Consider the following 19900-nt stretch of genomic DNA (forward strand, 5'->3'; position numbering starts at 1 on the left):
ATAAAGTAGAAAACTCACCACAAATTTGCTGAAACATATCAGTACAAATAAACTAACTATTTTTTCCTTGAAAAGTTGGTTTCTAAACAAGAGAAAACATACATCAAGACCTCAGAGTAAGGTCTGGATCATAGAATCACAGAATAGTCTGAGTTGGGAGGGATCCACCAGGATCACAGAATCCAACTCTTGGGTGAATGCCCTATACAGGGATCAAACCCACAACCTTGCTGTTATTAGCACCACATACTCTCCAAATTATTCAGCTGCTTGAGTTCAAGTACGTCACCTGGGATGGGGCAACCCTGGATGCCTCTGGACAGACTGGGGAATGAGATGTTGGAAAGCAGTGCCATGGAAAGGGACCTGGGGGTCCCGGTCAACAGAAAGTTGAATGCGAGTCAACAGCAAGGTGGGCCAACCCTATCCTGGGGTGCATCATTCGCTGCATCTTCAGCTGGGCAAGGGAGGGGACTGTCCTGCCCTGCTCTTCACTGGGGCAGCCTCACCTTGAGTGCTGGGGGCAGTTTTGGGCACTACAATATAAGAAGGCTATAAAGCTATTAGGGAGTGTCCAAAGGAGGGCAACAAAGGCGGTGAAGGGCCTTGAGGGGAAGCACTCAAGTATAGAGAGTGGCTTAGGTCGCTTGGTCTGTTCAGCCTGAAGGAGACTGAGGGGAGAACACATCGCTGTCAAAAACTCCCTTGTGAGGGGAAGCACAGGGCCAGACACCGATCTCTTCTCTGTGGTGACCAGTGTCAGGATAACAGAATGGTTTGAAGTTCTATAAGGGAAGCTCAGGCTGGGTATCAGGAAAGCTTCCCCCAGAGAGTGGTTGGGCACTGGAAAAGGCTCCCCAGGGAAGTGGTCACAGTACCAGCCTGAGAGTTCAAGAAGTGTTTGGACAATGCTCTCAGGCACAGGTGTTACTCCTGGGGCTGTACTGTGTAAGGCAAGGAGCTGGAATTTGCTGATCCTTCTGGGCTCCTTCTAACTCAGAATATTCCATGATTCCATGAAATTAGTTTTGTAGTTTGGAGGCATCAAATTAGATAATAGAAATTTCTATTAGCAAACCATAGTTATATAAATATATTCCCACAATATGACCTAGATAAGAGCAGTTTCAAGCTTCTCAGCAGAAGTTCACTAAGTGTTAAGTGCCTGCAGAATTTCTGTACACTTTTATATTTCAATGGGAGAGCGTATAGTTTGTAGAAACAAACATCCATATCTCAGTGTTTCCATAGGGAATCACCACAACCCTCTGTAAATCTGTAATTTTTATGAAGTAGCAGTAATTCAGTTGTTCTGGGACACTTTGCTCCACTGAAAACAATTGCCATCATCATATTTCCATGCAAAATAACTACATTTTAAAAAATTACATACCACTGTAGAGATTCACCATGTCTGCTGTTAGAAACCTCTTTATTATTAGATATGCAGTGCCAGGCTCTGGTAGTGAACTCCAGTGAAGAACCTGTTCTAGTACATTCTCGGTATAATGCAGAGGACGTTCTGAAAAATGCCAAAGAAACAAAACACAAAAAACTAGAATTAAAATAAAAGAGAAAACCTAACAATATTGGAGGCCCTCACAAGTTACAACTGCCTGTAAACAACAAGGTCTCATTGACTTTGAACTATAGAAGAGAAATGCTGCTTTCAAAATAAGACAATTAGGCACTTCACTGACAATACCTTTGCTGGCAGTGTTTGCACAGGTACTGAATATAAAACTAAACAAACAGTAGCCAAATGTGCAGTGACTCTTTTGTAATGTTAAATTTTTAATGTAAAGACACAAAAGTACTGCTTTCAAACTAAAATACAAAAGTTTAGGACCAATTACAGTATGATCAAACAGAACTGAGACCTTCAGCTATACTGTGCCTTATTGGCCTATGCTCAGTATGAAAATGAAATATCATAGCTACCTATTCTCTGCATTCAAAGAACCAAAGAATTTGGAGTGATCACAGTGAAAAAAAATGCCTCCAACTGGAATGGATTATACTGTCTGTTATTGATCAAAGCAGACTGAAACAGACTCCTGGTTTCATTAGATTCTTTTTACTGGGGGGGAAAAGCATGTGGTCTTACTAGATCTTCTCCCAGTTGCAGTGGCTAGGGAATATCCAAACTTGGACCTGTGTATTTCAGTCTTGTACAAAAAGTGCAGCAAGATTAAACTATCACTGAAGGCATGACTAGACTGTATGTGTGCACTGCAAAACTTCAGATGCTTAAACACACATAGGCATCATCCATCCTAGAAGAGAAACTCTGAGACCTAGCAGAGAACTAAAAAACTGCAGTGATAAGAGAGCCCAGCCAGTACTCCATACAAACCCCAGTTCACTTACCAAATGAAGGCAGAAAAGATCTTGCAAATCATCCCTAAATCTGCATTACCAGATCCAGCAGAAATCTGAGTGTCACATGAACAGCACAGCCTGATGCAACACTGATGTGAGTGCTGTAATTCATGAACTCACAAAAGCCTTAACAATGGCTTTGCGGGTTCAAATGTCATTTTATCTCCAAAGAGAGATTTTTCCAATATATCTGTGTTCCCATTTGCATACCAATCTATGTGGGTCAGGTCTTGAGAAGAGCTGGGTATGGCTCCTGAAAAGTCACACCTCTATGACACTGTCATGTTGGGTCACACAGTCTAGCCATGTCCCCTGAGTACTGAAGGGCAAAGTATGCAGCCATAATCTCATTTTTCATTCCTGCTATGGTAGATGAATATGAAATGTCAACAGCTGCTTTGGGACTCTCCAGCACTACAGTCTAGCAGAAGGCATTTTCCAGAACACCTGAACACTAGAGCCTCAGAAAGCAGCAGCCACAAATAACACACTTACATGACAGAAAAAACCACTGCTGTTTTGGGATGCAAAAATACCTACACTACCTGTAGAGATATGATACCACCCATATAAAGATTTCTTTATTCAGACATGACACCAAAGCAGCCTAACAAGAATACCATTCTGCAGATAGCAGCTCAACCCTCACTTTATTAACACTACTTCTTCTGCCCTTTTGTTTTAAATGATCAAACTTCTGAATTTTTGGGAAACTTTGGACTCTGACGTGATAAAGTTTAAACACTTGATGCCTTTGTACAAGGGAGAAAATCCACTTTAAGGAGAAGAACTTTACAAATCAGAAGCAAGAGACTGGCAAATCACCACATCTTCCTAGAACACCAGCACTCCCAGAGTAAACATCTACTGTTTTATTTATAGTTAAATATAAGACCATCTGTCATCACGGATTACATGGCACATAAATCATCATGCTGAAAAACCATTAGCTATTCTACTGGTAACACACTTCATTTATAAACTATCCATCAATCACTTATTATTTAAAAAACTATATACACCCTATTTTGTAAAAGCATATGGTATTTAATATTTTGCATTAAGCTTGTAAAATCATCAATTAATGCAAGTTTTCTATATGCAAATAATTTAGCTGATTTTTTAATATTGCAATTCTAGTATTTTGAACAGCAAGCAGTCAACACATACATTCAATTACCCTTTCTTTCACTTAGGTCATCATATGCTAGTCAATATTCTAAACCAGTCATTCTCACCTTAAACAACATTAACTATTAGTAGAAACTGACTTTCTATAAAATATGATTCTAATTTTCTTACTTTCTCAGGGTTTTTCGTTTTCCTGACAGTATATAATAAAAAGTAAAATAAAAAAAAAGTAAAAAAAAATTCAGGATTGAGTATAACAAGCAGAATACCATCACGCACTGGACAGGCAGCAGACCGCACCAGGAAAAAATGCATAAAATTAATTTTTATCAGAAAGACACCATGATTACTGATGTACATTTGAAACAAATATGCATACTTTTTCTGTCATTATGTGTCACTATCTCAACTAATTTGTAAATGCCGCAGGGTGTTTGTCAAATGACACTAGTAGAATCAACTTGCAGGAGCAAAGACTCAAGTAGTCTTTTAGTTCTTTAGTGTGACATGTTGGCCAAATATTTTCTAGAAGTAATTTTCTGTGTTCATGCCCTCTGTCAGGTTCAGCCATAGGATCACAGGAGTCTACCTGAGTGTCTTTTTACTACAACATTATTTTTATTTTGAAACAGTAGTTCACTTTTCTGGCGCACTGATTCTTCCAGAAAGGGATCCATGAAGAACACATTTTGTCAACACACCCTCTACTGACAGAAGTCAGGTGATGAATTAGGACTTGATTTAGTTTGCTTTTTGGTGGGTTGTTTTGGATTTAAAACACTGGTGTGCCATTTCACTTTGCATTGGAAACTCTTTCAGTAGGATATGCTCTAATGTACTGTCCATATTTATTGTGTTTTCTAGGGCCTCTAGTATCTCACTCTTAGCTTAATTTTGTTTGTCTTCCACAGTCATTAGTTCAAACAACATTTCAATGCTCCACTAAAACCTTAGTTGTTGCACCTAAATACCTGAAGAAACTGTAGTGGGGTCTATCTGTTTATTTACTTTTATGTTCTCTTGGCCATATCTATTTTCTTTTCATGTTCCTGTGTCATATATCAAGATTAAGAAAATAAAATTCAAATTTTTTTCCATTATTTATTGTAAGGAAATATGTTTTGTATTGCACTTGTAGGAATTATCAGGACTCTTCTAAAGATAAGAGATTCTTTATCAGTTGTCACCCACATCTATGAATCTGGAAATTAACTCTGTATTACATCTCTATACAGCACCACCAGCAGACTGTAAGATGTGAAGAGGGCTCAGGATAATTGATTTTCAGTTGAAAGGGAGAATACACTTCCATCCTAGTTTTTATAGGGCCAGGCTCAAGACTGAGGATATAAGTAATATTAGTCAAACTGAAAGAACTATTGTAAGCACATCTGAAAATCAAGTACAACAAAACTAATAAAAAATATTAGAACAATATTTAGTAATCTTATTTTGTCCACTTTCTTAATTTTTTTTTTATTGACTTGAAAACAGGTATCTTCATTACAGAAATAAACAAGTTCACAGTCCTCCTCTGTAACATGAAAGTAGTTAAGATCAGCAATTTACTAGGAAATGAAAATAGATGTTGCATATTTCTGTCTCCATATATTCTTCAAAAATTCCCTAAGATTACCTTATGGAATATTCCTCAAAATATGTTTTAATTAACAAAACCCCTACTACTTTACATTATTTCAGTTATCTCTAACAATAAAATTCTCCAGCATTTTAAACATGCTCCAGCATGTATAAAGTATTCCAAACGTTAAAGCCTCTTTACCATTCATGAATATTGTGGCCATGTGACATTTGCTTTTGCTGGCAGCAGAACCATATTTCAAACAAATTTTTCAAGATTCTGCTAGATACACCACAATGTCACTTGCCAAAAACACGCTTTAAAGTATGTAAAGAGTTACATAATTTATGCCTCCTTTTTCACCTACCTACATTAAATATTTGAACAAGCAAAATAGAAAAGATACTTTCTCCTAAGTATGACATATATTTTCTCATTTAATTTTTTTGAAAGCATTATTGCTTATAAAAATCAAGTGCTGACATTCCTATGAAAATAGGGTTTTCCTCTACGACTTATTGGTAAGACCTACTTTTCTAAAGCTGATGATTAATGAACTGCAAAGTAATATAAAGAACACTTTCTCAGGCCTTAATTTATAAGCAGTTTCAAACAATTTATCACCTCATTTCTGGCAAAGTGAAGAAAGAAATCATGCAGATGCCACAACAACCAAAAGTAAAACATTGGCACATGAAGGCTATTTTTTGTTTGTTTCCATGAAGTCTTTAACTAAACTCTTGATGATATTAAGTAGTGAAAAACTAAAATAATAAAAGCTGATTGACACACATACATTTAAGTGCCACTAACCTAATTCTCCATTTTCAAGTACTTCAAAAGCAGCCCAGATATCATCTTTGCTGGGAATAATGTTTTTGATTCCTAAAACATCATTAGTTAATTCCTCTGCTTCCATCAAAGGTGATACCTGTAATACAAATTGAGTCAGTTTATAATACATTTCAATTACTGATTTCTGATATATTTTTTCAGTCTTCCTCCCTGTAACTGCCCTAAGGGAAGAAAAAAAAAAAAAAAAAAAAAAAAAAAAAAAAAAAAAAAAACCCAACAAAAAAAAAGACAGTGAATATATATGAGCTGGAAATGCATAAAATATTCATCAGATTCCACCAGGTTTTCCTTATTTTGTTCCATAAGACTGAAATTATATTTTAAAGACAACTCTTAACTTGGTAACTTTAAATTTATTTTCTCTACCCCAGAAAAATTTGGAAAAAAATAAAAAAATAGCTTTGATATATTTTCCTGGGTGTGGGAAGACAAATATTAGAGAAACACCATTTCTTTAATCTTAGCAATGCATATTCCTGTTTTTATTCCTATTGTAAAAAGCATTTCATATGTGCATATGTGCATCTATGCATACCACATACCCCATATATGCGTTTGAGAGTCATATGCTGAACAGAACAAAAAGGAAACAAAACCAGAAATGAATAAAAAATAACAGAACACTACTACATGGCGATGCAGATGTTTAAATACACTATTAAATAGAAAGCTCAAAAATCTCTATTATAGTTAGTAACAAGCTTTAGTTTCCTAACACTCAAAGAAAGAAGAAAGCCACAGACAAAAAGAAAGGAGGAATGTTATTTTAATGGCCGTAATGATAAAGTAAAACCAACGTTCATTGTGTACTTATTAATGCTGTCATGTGTTGCACATGTACAATTGGGAGAATTTACACTGTTGCATACTACAGCAAAACTAAAGCAGAACATCTCCACTTTAAAATGGTATCATTTTTCTTAAAATTTTTCTCAAAGATGCAAAAATGCAAAATAATCAGTCTTTATATCATTTAGGCAACACAGCAAATTCTAAACCAAAATATTTAAAAGAACAGTGATAAAAATAAATTCATACTTTCATTGTGTACTTATATAAAAACATGTATTAAAATAAATGTGATATACTTCAAAAAAACATGCCTCATAAAAGTCACTGTATCATTTTTATACACTAACCCTGATTATAATACTGCAGTCTGGCTCCTTTCTTTCCACATAAACTTCAATAAGCAAATCTCCAGCCTGGGAAACCTAAAAAGAAATAAATTAAAAATTTGACTGTTAAAAATTAACATTTTAAGTAAGGAAACTACAATTATTTAACTAGTGTAAGGAAAAAAAATACCGAATCACAGATTCAGGAGAAAAATCCAAATCCTGAATAAATCCAACAGAATCGTATCAAACAAAATTAACATGAACTTACAAATATACATTCAAGAGCAGGAAAACTAAGGGCGACATGGCATAAGTGGAAATTTTAAATTTACATTTAGAACTACAAAGTCTAAGACATGAGTGTGTCTCAGTATCTTATATTGCCAGACCCATAACTCTGATTTGGAGGTCAGTAAGGTTCACTTCAGAATCAAAACAGATTAATAGAATTTAAAACAATGAAAAAGGACTGTAGCCCCAAAATTACTTAGTTAAAAGTGAGATGAAAAATTACAAATAACAGACTATTTCAGCCACATGTACATACCAAGAAAATAAAAATTCATTACTACAAATACTGTATTTATGATTCTTAATCACAATGAAAACTTGTCATTACATAATTAAAGAAGGAATTAAAACAAATGCTCTTGGTATCAACCTCTGTTAAATACAGCTCTTCAAGTCTGTTGGAGAAAAGGCTTGACTTTGCACACAATGCTGATATGGAATTATCAGATAAAGCAAATTTATGACATATATAAATTTCATATACTCAAGACTAACAAATGTTATTTAAGAATGTCTAACAACAAAAAGCTCAGAAAGAAATTAGAAAGGCAGTAAATCTAACATTTTATGATCATGACAAAAAGTATGATTTATAAGAAGGGATGTAACACTTTCCATTGTAACTAGGTTTGCTCATCTATGGCAATAAAATTATTTTCATGGATGAGAAATTACTTTATTTTTCTAAAGTTAAAAATGTCTCACATTTTGCCTGCTCTAATTCCCTTTTAGTATAGTCATAAGCATCTTCAAAAGATTGCAATTCATCTCAGTCCAGTATCAAAAAATATTTCCTAAAAATAAGTGATGATCAGAGCATAGGACAAATAATTAGGGCAGAAACAGGGACTCACCAGAAGATGCACCATTCTATTAATAGGCAAATTTAAAGAATTTAATAATCAACACTAAGATAAGAATTTGTGTCTTCATTTTTGAGAATGGTATTGATAGTGATGCTACTTATTTATATACTACTACCAACAGAGGAAAAGGTTAATAAAAATATATAGAAACATATATATATTCACACACACACATACATACATATATATATATATATAAATAAACAGTTGAGCTTTGGGATACATTTTGACCAATTTACAGAAGCTAAGATTACATTTCTATAGAAAAATAACTGGCAGTGCTGAATTTTAAAGAACATTCACATTCTGAAAAACAGCAACTTTTAAGTTAGTTTAGTCTTTGAGAATAGAAAACTAATGGAAACATTTGTGAGGAAAAGCATTACAAAGCTACTTTGAAGAAAGCTGCTTAATTATAGTGGCACAGACTCAAAAAGGCCCATTTAGTTATAAAATTTGCTTTTCAGATGATATTACAGAAAAAGGTTGGAAATAAGAATGAAGCTGACACATGATTTCCACTGGGCTCACATAAACAACCGTATGCAGAGAAAATGTGATGTAAATTACTGCAACAGCTGGCATAAGTATATGGTGGACAGAAAATGAAAAGCGACTAATGAAGTGCCACCTGGAACAGAACTTCACTGACATTTCAGACATGTGAACTTTGAGTAATTCAGCAGAAATTCAGTTCAGTTGTTCTCTGAACATTCTCCATAACCAGAGATAATAGTACTGTGGCAACCTGTATATTCCAAAGTATTAAGTATCTACATCACTGATTTTCCCACATATATGCCCACATTTTGATGCAATGATGTCAGACTGTCAGCTGTTAAATGTAAAGAATTCTTACTATTCTTAATTGTAGCTGCTTGAGGCCTAAGTTGCCAATTACCCATGGTGCCTACATGATTACAGCACTGCTGTTACACCACTCCATCACACCACATGATTAGTTTCAACCCTAACTGGAAGCCTGTGGCAAACTGCTGTGGAGAACTGATGAGGAGAGCAATAAGGTGAGCTGAGCCACTTTATCTCGCACCTGGCTCAAGCATGACTTAGCAGGCAAGCATGACTGTGCAGTGCCTGGAGTGATGCTGTCTCAGTGATAAACAGAAGAGCACCCACACCTAGGTACAGAGGCGTTAAGGCCTCACTCCCTTTTATCCATGTCTAACTGGACACCTACCTGAGTGTCTTTCCATTTTGTAATAAAACTGTTCTCAATGTCCATTTGTTTGACTTGGTCTTCATTTATCTGTATAAATAAGCAATTATGGAGTGATTAAAAATAGTTATGGTAACAATTGCCAATACTGCCACTCACGTTTTCATAGAAGCAGGTATGCAAAATATTCTATCAGTCAGAAACAGCTCTTCATTGATGAGACTCATTATTATAAAATTAATGGAATACATATTGAAACAGAGAGGAATCAATGAAAAACTGCAAAACAATGTTATAGTGGCAGAATCAACTCCAAATCAAAATGGCTAATATGAACTGCCACTAGTAGTAGCTTTTCTATCCAATTGGATTTAATTTTTTTTCTGGGTCTAAGGAACAAAACAAATTGTAATCACAGCTCAGAGACTAAAAACACAAAATGGTTCTATGCTTCACTTCTGATCAGGCCTATAACATTTCATTAGAAGCACTATTTTCAATAGTCATAATAATAAAATTTTCCTAAATTTAGTAAGTTTTTGACAGCAAGGAGAATGAGCATCATTTCAGAAAACAGTATCTCATAGCATCCCATAAATGATCTTTCCTACATAGATTAAACTAACTGGGAAATAAAATTTAAAGCAGGACAAGAAAAACATCCACTGAATTAGAATTCAAAAACCCTGTAAATCCTCAGATTGTTGATCTAGTAGGAAGACCATTTTAAAGCAGATTTTCATATTTTTGAATCTCTAACATCTGAGCCATTAGGATACATATAAAGATACGTACATGAAAAAGTTGCACATAATTTTTAATTAGATCTTCAATTACATTGACTTCTTCACTAGTTTGGCCTTTAGTTTGAAATAAGCATGAGGAAAACACCACGGCTAAATTCTGAGGGTTCATTTGGTTAATTTCAGAACATTTCTGCACCCTGTTGAAGGAAAAATAAACATATTTAGATAGTTTCATTGCTCCTTTGATTGTCTGAGGCTCCTTTACAGAATATGGAGAGCACTTCAAAAAAAGTAACTACATTAAATGCAATGAAAACATGTACTATTACTTATTTAATATTGTTTTATACTCTTTATTTCTCATTACAGAAATAAAAACTTTCTAACTGCATTTCAAGTGACATCAAAACTACTTAGAAGAGACAACAATAAAACCAGAATAGAATACCTGAGTTAGAAGGGACCTATAACAATCATCTAGTCCAACTGCTGGATTGCTTAAGGGCTGACCAAAAGCTAAAGCATGTTGCTACGGGCACTGTCCTACTGCACTGACAGGCTTGGGTCATCCACCATCCCTCTAAAAAGCCTGTTACAATGTTTGATCACCCTTTTAGTAGGAAATCCTTCCTAATGACAAGTTGGTACTTCTCTGGATGCAGTTTTGAATCACTTCCATGCACCCTACCACCAGATACCAGGGAGAAGACATCAGCACCTCCCTCTCCCCTTGCCCTCCTCCGGAAGCTGCACAGAGCAATGAGGTCACCCCTCAGCCTCCTTTTCTCTGAAGCAGAAAAGCCCAGAGTCCTCAGCCACTCCCCATAGGCAATTCCTTCCAGCCCTTTCTACCAGCATTGCTGCCCTCCTCTGGATGCAGTCAAATACCTTAACATCCTTTAACTGCAGACCCCAGAACTGCACACAGTGCTCCAGGTGAGGCCAAATCAATGCCAAATACAGTTTCACTGTACTATGTAATGTAAGTATATCCTACAAACTTGAGATCAAAGATCAAACAAAATGTGGAAAGAAATTACGTTCCTATCCCTATGGTAAAGTTTTCATATCAGTTCTGTTGTGCACCTAACATGTCCTTTTTTAGAGGCAAACACTTGAATCTACCACAGAATTTTGGCCATTAAATGCATGAATTCACACTATTTTCAGAACAGATGCAACATCATATTAATATATCTAACTGGACATGCTTAGAAACTTCTTAAACACAATTTGTAGCATAATCTTTATCCAAATAATGGCACCAATCAATTTAATAATCACATAAATATTTTTAAATGACATTGGCTATGTACCTGGCTATGTAACATAATTTCTGAACACAACATCCTGTTAAGAGAAGTTTCTACACATTCTATACTCACTGCAGTTCACCAAAATTATAATTTGACTTGTTCAACAGATGATATAACATAGACCAGTACTATTTAACCTTGGCACCTCAGAATCATCCTGTCAGATATTTTTTACAAATTTTCTGCCACTTATTTGATCTAAGAATAAGTCATGACCTTTGGTGCTTAAGCAAGTTTGTATTTTGGATATTCTCTACCGCTACCTCAGTTGTAAAATGAAGCACTGATTAAAAACAGGAAGGGTAGGAAATTCTCAAAGCTATTATGTGCAAAACAGATTGTGAAGAAGGACATTTTCACTGAAAAAAATATTTTAATTTCAAGAGCCATTTGCAACAATCCTCTGGAAGACTAGCAGACTGGAGTAAAATGAAATTGCATAAAGAAGCTACATCAAAAATTACCCTACTTGGACACATACACTGGCAGCCCTCTCTCCCTGTAAGGCTGTTCAAATCCATTCATTTTTATAGATACCTACAGCTAAAAAATACAACCAAAGAAAAAACACATTATCAATTAAAGGAATTCAAATGCAATTAATTGCTGCAATTAAATAAGCTTTTGTGACTACTGGTGAATGAAGCAAGCCACATTTCATATATTGTAGAGTTATACTGGGAACACATTATAATAACTTCTCTGCTACAATGCTTTATTTGCAATGACCTGTAAAGATGTTCAATTAAAGCAGCCAAAGTTGCTCTATTGACTGGTGGAAGACTCCGAATAAAAGCTCTGTACTTCCTCACACGTTCCTTTTCATTCTGTGTATCTGCCAGAAAATAATAATTGTTGAGCATTAATAACAATGCACGCTAAAAACCAACAGCAGTTCTCATTAACTGTATCTGCAGCATCTAGACTTTAAAAATTACTATTTACCAAATCAACCTCTTCTTCATAAAGGCAATGCTGACAATATACTATTAAAAAAGTCTACTATTGTGCACCAGTTCAGGGAAACACCAATAAAGAGGGACAGTTCTATATTCAAGCACCATTTGCCCCTGTTTAAGACTAAAGGCCAGAACAGCAATTGCATTTTCTCTCAAAGCATATTTAATCTGTAATTTGTGCATGTACATGGTGTGAGTGCAACTGCGCATGCACAAGTGCAAATGTACTTCTAAGAGTTCCCAGCAAGGAGAGAGGAAAAGACCTTTCCATATCTTAAACATTTACTGGGAAAGTGTCTGAAGGCACAAAGTAGTTTAAGGATCTAAGCATATATAAAACTGATTAGAGGAAAGCAAGGGGAAAGGGCTGGTAAATAAGTTACATATAGCTGAACAATGGCAAGGCTGATGGCAGGAATTCCAGTTTTGGGAATGACAGTATCTGAAACACAACCACAGCTCTCTACCTCAAGTCTGCCACCCCGTGCTGCCCCCTTATGCTCAGAGCATAAACAAAGTTAATGCAGATTGCATTTAGTTAGCTTTTCCCTCTCAGTTCCTTGATTGTCTCAAGTTTCTGAAAAGAAAGCACAGAAATCTGCTGGCTGATTGATGATGCTCTCCACTAACTACTGACTGTGTTTTGGTTTCTATGGCAATTGGAAGAAAAAGTAAATAACAAAACAACAGTTTAAAGGCCTTCTACTCCACTTCCTTAAATGTTTTAGTCTTCCTAGAAGTACCTTCTGTATCACTTAACCAGACAGGATTTTCCGTTGTAAAGCTGAAGTAGAATTTTAGCCATGTGTACAGATCAGGAAGGGAAATCACTGTAACACCATTAAAAAGAGCTGACAAATCTAAACTGCCTCAGAACTTCTGTTTTCTGATGCAATTAATCATGTGGTAAGCAAATGAACTCCTAATACTTTTTCCTCTAGTTTTTGAAATTGAGTTTGAAGGTCAAAAATGTGTAATATTGATAATATTTTAATTTCCTGAAAGTCTAGTGGCTCATATTAAAGCAGCATCCATATATTTGAACTGAAATAAAATAAAATAAACAAGGAATATGCTTTTAGTGTCTTTTTATAAAGACAAGACGTGCCACACAAAAATACGCCTATGTGACTCCTATGCATTAAGATGGAAACTAATGCTCTGTCAGCATTTTCCATGCATCTCTTACTGCTGTGCCTGCAATTTTATAGCACAGTTTTGCAGGGAAACCACTTGTTTCTTGCAGTTTGTAAATATTGCAATACAGCGACTAACATTTTAAAAGAACATTATAAAAATCATCTCTGATTATCATGTTCCTATTGCAGCCATGCCCCAAATATTTTTTTTCTCACTACATTGTTTTGCCAGTTATGAAATAACATAGGTTGACACAGGGTAAGCAAATTAACAAGCCCCTCAAATTTCATACTGAATATGTACATATAACCTTTATTGTATAGAATGTTATTGAATGCCTTACCTAATGCAGAGATCCAGAATGGATAAAGTTCTTTAGTGAGAAGTGCATCATCTATTTGAGAAAGAAAACTTTTCAGTACATCCGTCACATCTTCAAGTTGATGTTTTCCTGCTCTTAGTTTAACACTTCTTGCATCTTTTTTGAAGCTTTCCAGCAGTTCAGCCACATTGGAAGAATCACCATTCTTAAGATAAATTTGCTTGCTACCTAAACCTAAGGCACAAAAATACAGGAGAGAAAAATAAATGAATGTAAAATTAAGCATTCTTTCAAAAATTCCAGATATCATTATTTGAAAATTATATGTGGCTGTCAAACAATTATATGTGGTTGCATTTCCTAACAGTATCCTTCTGATCTTTTACTGATACTCCCTTTTTTTAGTGAAAACACTGCCAAGTCTTCTTATACCCAACTAGACCTCTTTGCAAGAATACTCATCATAATAGTAAGCAAGCCCGGGATCACTATTTCAAGAGTATTCTACAGACATTTCAAATCCCCAAATCTCTTCAGGGCTTCCTAAAACAGTACTTTCAAAAGGCACAGTAAAAAGAAGTTTTAATGATAGGTATTATATTGCACATAAAACGCAGATGCTTTCATGAGAAAACTCCTTTTATTTTATTACTCTATGGATGAACTCATCTTAAGACTCAAAGTATTACTGCATTCATCCAACCTGAAATATTTTATTCTTAAAAGCCTCAAGTTAGTAGAAAATACCCTTTTTCAGATTTTTCTCATGTTCTGGAAGACATCAGTCAGCTACTATTCTTATATGTAAAAAAACCACCCACTGAAGTCAAATTAAAAAGAAAATGCATAGCTTAAAACAAAGTCATGACTACCTTAAATCACTGCATATGTTATTGTAGTCAAAACTTTTATTTTTTAAAACTTGAGTTCTATTGCTAATCATTAAAAATAACTTAGCAAAAGCTTTTTTTCCTTACTGTTAGGCACTAGGTGTAACCCAAATACAACTATTTACAATAGTGCAGTGTTGCCCTATCCAAAGGTTATTTAGTTAAACTTCAATGACTCAAATAGAAATTAGGTGCTCTCATTGACAGAGGTTACAGACACATTTATACCAAAGACAGATTTGTACAGAGTTGATATGCATGTAGCAATCTCACAAGAAAACTCATGAATTTGCAGTAGTAAAAGGACACAAACATCATGTGCATATAACCTAATGCCACGGAAAGTTATGCTGGCAAAATTTACTTAAATAAATGGTAACCAACTAATCCTTAGGTTATTTCACTGAAAAAAAAACCCAGCAGGCTAAGACTGAACTCAAGACCATAGTTAATGCCAGATTCCAAGATGTGTTCAACCACAGCTTTCCCAAGTTTACAGAGTTTATTTTCTGGGCTGAGCTGTCTGCACTGGGGCAGTGGACCCAAGGCTGAGTTTTATAAGGCAAACAATGGAATATTTAAAATAGAAAAGTGTCTATAAAGGGCATTTACCAAGCTGTATTTCCCCAAAATGGCCATTCTCAGCGGTGTGGCAGTGTATTGCACCATCTCATTAAAGAACGTCAAGGCCATTGAGGGGCATGGTTTTACTTTAAGTAGTATATAAACTCATTCAATAGGACCTGGCACTGGGGGTGTTTCGGTATTACACAAATGATCTTAGCTTGAATAAAATCCACTCTACTTACCATACTGTGTAACAAACGCTATGCAGCTGTTCACTATAATAGGGACATCATTTTTGCTGAGCTGCTGATCTTGTAGTGCATTACCATCTGTACCTGCTGCTTTTTCAATTGCAGTATACCAGACCATGAAATCCAGCTTTGTATGGCCATGGATGTATAGCGTTCTGAAAATTATAAAAATATTTTGAGTTCAGGAAAGAAATGAAAAACTGATGTTATTGTACCATGGCAACAAAGCAGATGTTCAGAAAAGAAAAAAAATATATATATACTTGGAGTAAGACATCAAGGTACCTTTCACCACATAAAGCTGTGATGGTGGTCTATTGTTACAGCATCTTTTTTTTTTTCCAAATTCATTTGTATTACCAGTGCCACAAAAAATGAAAAGATCCACAAACACTGTCACAAGCCTTTGAAAGAACCTGCCAACATTTTAATTACTCTTCTTCAGTCTTGCTCCTACATTATGCATTCATACGTCCAAGCCATGGCTTAGAAGGAACAAATTTAGAGACAACTTTCAACACAGTAAAAAGCTTTCCTTCTTTTGTATTCACACCCCAGGCAGCCACCAACCTCTTCTGTAGAGTAGCTGAGACATACTGAACTTCCTTCGTTACACAAGGATCAAAATGATCACCCACTACCACAAAGCTAAGGAACATATATGAAAAAGCTACGAGCTGAGGTAGAATAAGTTAATGCAACACTCTGCCTGTATCCCAAAGCCCAGCCTTATTCTGACTCTTTTAAGCATACTACAGTAATCTGTGTGCCACCCTGACGAGCTAGCTTCTAAGAGAAAATATCAAAATTGAAAAGTTTAAGGGGATATGTCCAACCATATGCATGTGTGTAATAAACAGCTGTTTAAAATGTTAAAATAGTAAGCAAACTTTTGTACATACATTGTCTTATCTCCCACTAGAGACATGCAAGGGATCAATTTTCTCTAAAGACCAATTATTTGCTAATTAGGATAAGTTAAAATGCTCTACTGAACTTCTATAGAAACAGTTTCATGTAAATAGAAAATACTTTTTTTTTATTACTTCATTTTTGGAGGGGGAAAGCATTTTATATGATATGGAAATACGTAAATTCATTTTTTTTGTTAATATTTTTCCATTTTGCTTTTATAAATGTTTCCATTCTAGCACTCCTGTCTTGGCAGGAAGTGGGGATGCAGTCAATGTATTACATACACACAGCCATGATCTGAACTTTTCTCAGAATCCACCCTACAGACTGAGCCATACAGCAGCAGAGTAGATGACACTAAAATATTTCATCCCACTGAACCACATTTTTAGGAAGTCTTTACTTCATTACTTCAAAAGTCATGTTAACTGCCATATATGCCTGTTATCCACCCTACAGACTGAGCCATACAGCAGCAGAGTAGATGACACTAAAATACTTCATCCCACTGAACCACATTTTTAAGAAGTCTTTACTTCATTACTTAAAAGTCATGTTAACTGCCACATATGCCTGTATAGTAGAAACACAGCCTCTCTCTTCCACTAAGAAAAAACAAAAAATAATTTTCAAAAACCGCTCCTATTTTTGCAGCAAAATGAGTGAGCCTAATTTAGTACTGTCCAAAGTTTCCTTAAGATTTGTCAAAACAGGTAGTTCTCAATCAAGGCCTTCCAAAGCATGCATCACCACATTCTCTGGTATTGCTACTGCCATACATATAAAAGGAATGTAAAAGGTTTGAAGTGAGTAGAAAAAAGTTTGACAGTGCAAGATACTCTACTCATTTCCTACTATTATTCACAGACCAGAGGAGGTTAGGACATAATTTATAAAAGATTTATGGTGCTTTCCAACACAAGAAATGTACATATATATGCATATTATGGGGTGTTTATTTCCCCTGCAGAACAGCAGGACTCACATTACAGTATTATGCAAAAGGATAAATGGAAGTCTCAATAGATTATTTTTTATCCAAAGAACTACAATATATACAGGAAGCACATACTGTAAAGTGAAAATAATATTACTTCTAAACAAGAAAAAGGCAACTCTGCTGCATATCAATGAATTGATACCAGAGGAGGAGAGAAAAAAAATACTGTACTGAACATCAAAGGTCATATGAACTTATCAGCGTTTTTCAGAGATATGAAAGTCTAATCATGTGCCTGTCAATCAATTGTTGTGATACATAAAATACCTAAACTATGTGGAAAAGATCACCTTGCATTTTATGGACCTTTCCATCTTCCCCTCAATGCATCACATTAGAAAAAAAGATTTCAGAAGTACAAAGTGATGATGTTCTCATTGTTTTCTAAAATTTGAGAAGCTGTTGAGCTCAATTCAGTTGTGGAGGAAGACGCTACTTAATAATTAGCAAAGAAAATGTGGTATTTGTTTAAGTTGTAGTCCCAAGGGCCAAAATAGGCATGAAAGAGAAGTTGCTGGTAAGAAATAAATATGAAAATCATACTGCTATCATGGAACCTGTATTGTTCATAGAAAGCAACTAATTATTTTTTAAAAAATTATACTTGCCCACTCAAAAATCTCCAGAGTGGTGGCATCAAAAAGTAAGATAAATCAGAGACACATTTTCACTGCAATACCTCAAGAGCAAAAAAGGGAGGAAAAAAAAATTAAACTGGTGCCAGACACATTTCAGAACTCAGTCAATTTCCCATGGAAGTGGCTTAAAAAGCTCATCTCAAGCCTCAATAATTTTTGGCTGAGAGAGAACACACCTGGAATAAAGTTAAATCAGAAAAACATAAAACAATTTAAAAATAAGATGCTTAAAGCAGTCCTTCTCAGTTTAGTCCTTCTGGACAAACTTAACATTTTTTTTTCCCTAATTGGAAATGATTTTTTTATCTCCTTGAACATGGAAGTAATGAAAAGGAAAGGGGAAATAACTTCCAGCAGAAGAGCAGAACTTTCCTCAAGCACAGTAGAAGTCTTCTACAGAAGTTCATGAAACAATGGAGATAACTTTGAAGATTTAACCTCTATGTTCATCTCTTTCACAGAGTTTTCAGACAGAATTAATAACAAATACATGCATTTCTCATTGAACTAATTGTCACTATCAAAATATAAAGTAATATTAAATCCAAGGCTCAAGACTAAGCATAAACACAGGCTGAAATATAGTGATGTCTCATGCAGCACAAAACTGAGAAATTTGAAGAGCTTGTAGAAGTAATCATATTTGGAAAAACTTATACTGTAATGTTTATGAAGAGATACCATGCAGATTACCAACTATTTTCCACAGACTCGAGCAAAATGCATTCCTTCAATACAAATGCACTGCCTTCTACAGTATGTTTACACGTGCTATTTTTTCAGTTCTAGAAATTGATAAAGAGCTCACATTTCATAACAAACAGTAAGCAATAATGACAACATGGTGAAAAATGGTAGAATTTTTGCTATGTTGTGTGAAGCACATACAGTCCATAGCCAAGAAATTAATAATTTAGTACTCAAACAAACAAGGCAGCCTGCCAACGCAGATTTCTGCCCTAGTGAATTGAGAGAATTGAATTGGCACAAGTGACTGCAGCAGATCAATGAGTCTCAACATTAAGGAAGCTACCATTACCTACACAGCGTTATTGTTGACTACCAGCACATCCTTCTGCCCCAGCAGTCAGACAGACAACAAATGTGACCATACTTCATCCTCCAGAATGCAAAGGCTTCGCTTTAACCCAAAGAAGTTAGGGGAGAAGTTAGGGACTGCAGAGTGCCCTAGCTTTAGCTATGTCTGTAAGCTTTTTTGCACAGCTATGCAATGGGAAAGCAGTGCATAGTTAATTTTTGGTAAGGTGGGCAGGGAGAGTGAGAAACAGACACAACAGACACAACAGGCACAACAGGCACAACTGAGTGCCCTCTGGCAATTCCCACAAGATTCTAATCACTTACCTCTCTGAAAACAGAGGTACTAAGAATGTAAATATTGATATGAAATTATTTTAGAAAATAAAATTGCAACTGAAGCATGGATATCCCATTAAAAATTTTTCTTCAAGCAATATTTAATCAAAGGACCTTTCAAAAGGTCTTACATCCAACATACCATATTGGAAGCACAAGTCCTTTCATGTGACTCTTAAGTTTATATTAATTCTGGATTTTAGAATTTTGTGCCTATAACTGCATTTTATGAGAAAACTTACTGCTATCATCAAAGGGTTAAGAAGAAAGCATTGAATGAACCATCAGCCCAAAGAAATTGTGCCAGTATGTAGGGAAGGTTTATTATGCATAATAAGAAAGAGCTAACTACATCAGAAGCATAACGGGGGGGG

General features: G+C 35.3%; 1 protein-coding gene across 1 annotated transcript in view; it reads right to left on the reverse strand.

Annotated features, from left to right (window-relative positions):
- ARAP2 (ArfGAP with RhoGAP domain, ankyrin repeat and PH domain 2) overlaps positions 1-19900 on the reverse strand; it is a 114282-nt gene that overhangs the window by 17897 nt on the left and 76485 nt on the right. Inside the window, exons 20-27 of the mRNA XM_041484393.1 lie at positions 15588-15751; positions 13910-14122; positions 12197-12302; positions 10201-10348; positions 9427-9495; positions 7090-7164; positions 5909-6026; positions 1394-1522 (exon numbers count right to left, since the gene is read on the reverse strand). Coding sequence (XP_041340327.1) covers positions 1394-1522; positions 5909-6026; positions 7090-7164; positions 9427-9495; positions 10201-10348; positions 12197-12302; positions 13910-14122; positions 15588-15751 — 1022 coding nt within the window. The remainder of the gene's footprint in view (positions 1-1393; positions 1523-5908; positions 6027-7089; positions 7165-9426; positions 9496-10200; positions 10349-12196; positions 12303-13909; positions 14123-15587; positions 15752-19900) is intronic.

The sequence above is a fragment of the Pyrgilauda ruficollis genome, unplaced genomic scaffold (assembly GCF_017590135.1).
Source record: "Pyrgilauda ruficollis isolate IOZ18807 unplaced genomic scaffold, ASM1759013v1 scaffold1, whole genome shotgun sequence".
NCBI classification, from domain to species: domain Eukaryota; kingdom Metazoa; phylum Chordata; class Aves; order Passeriformes; family Passeridae; genus Pyrgilauda; species Pyrgilauda ruficollis.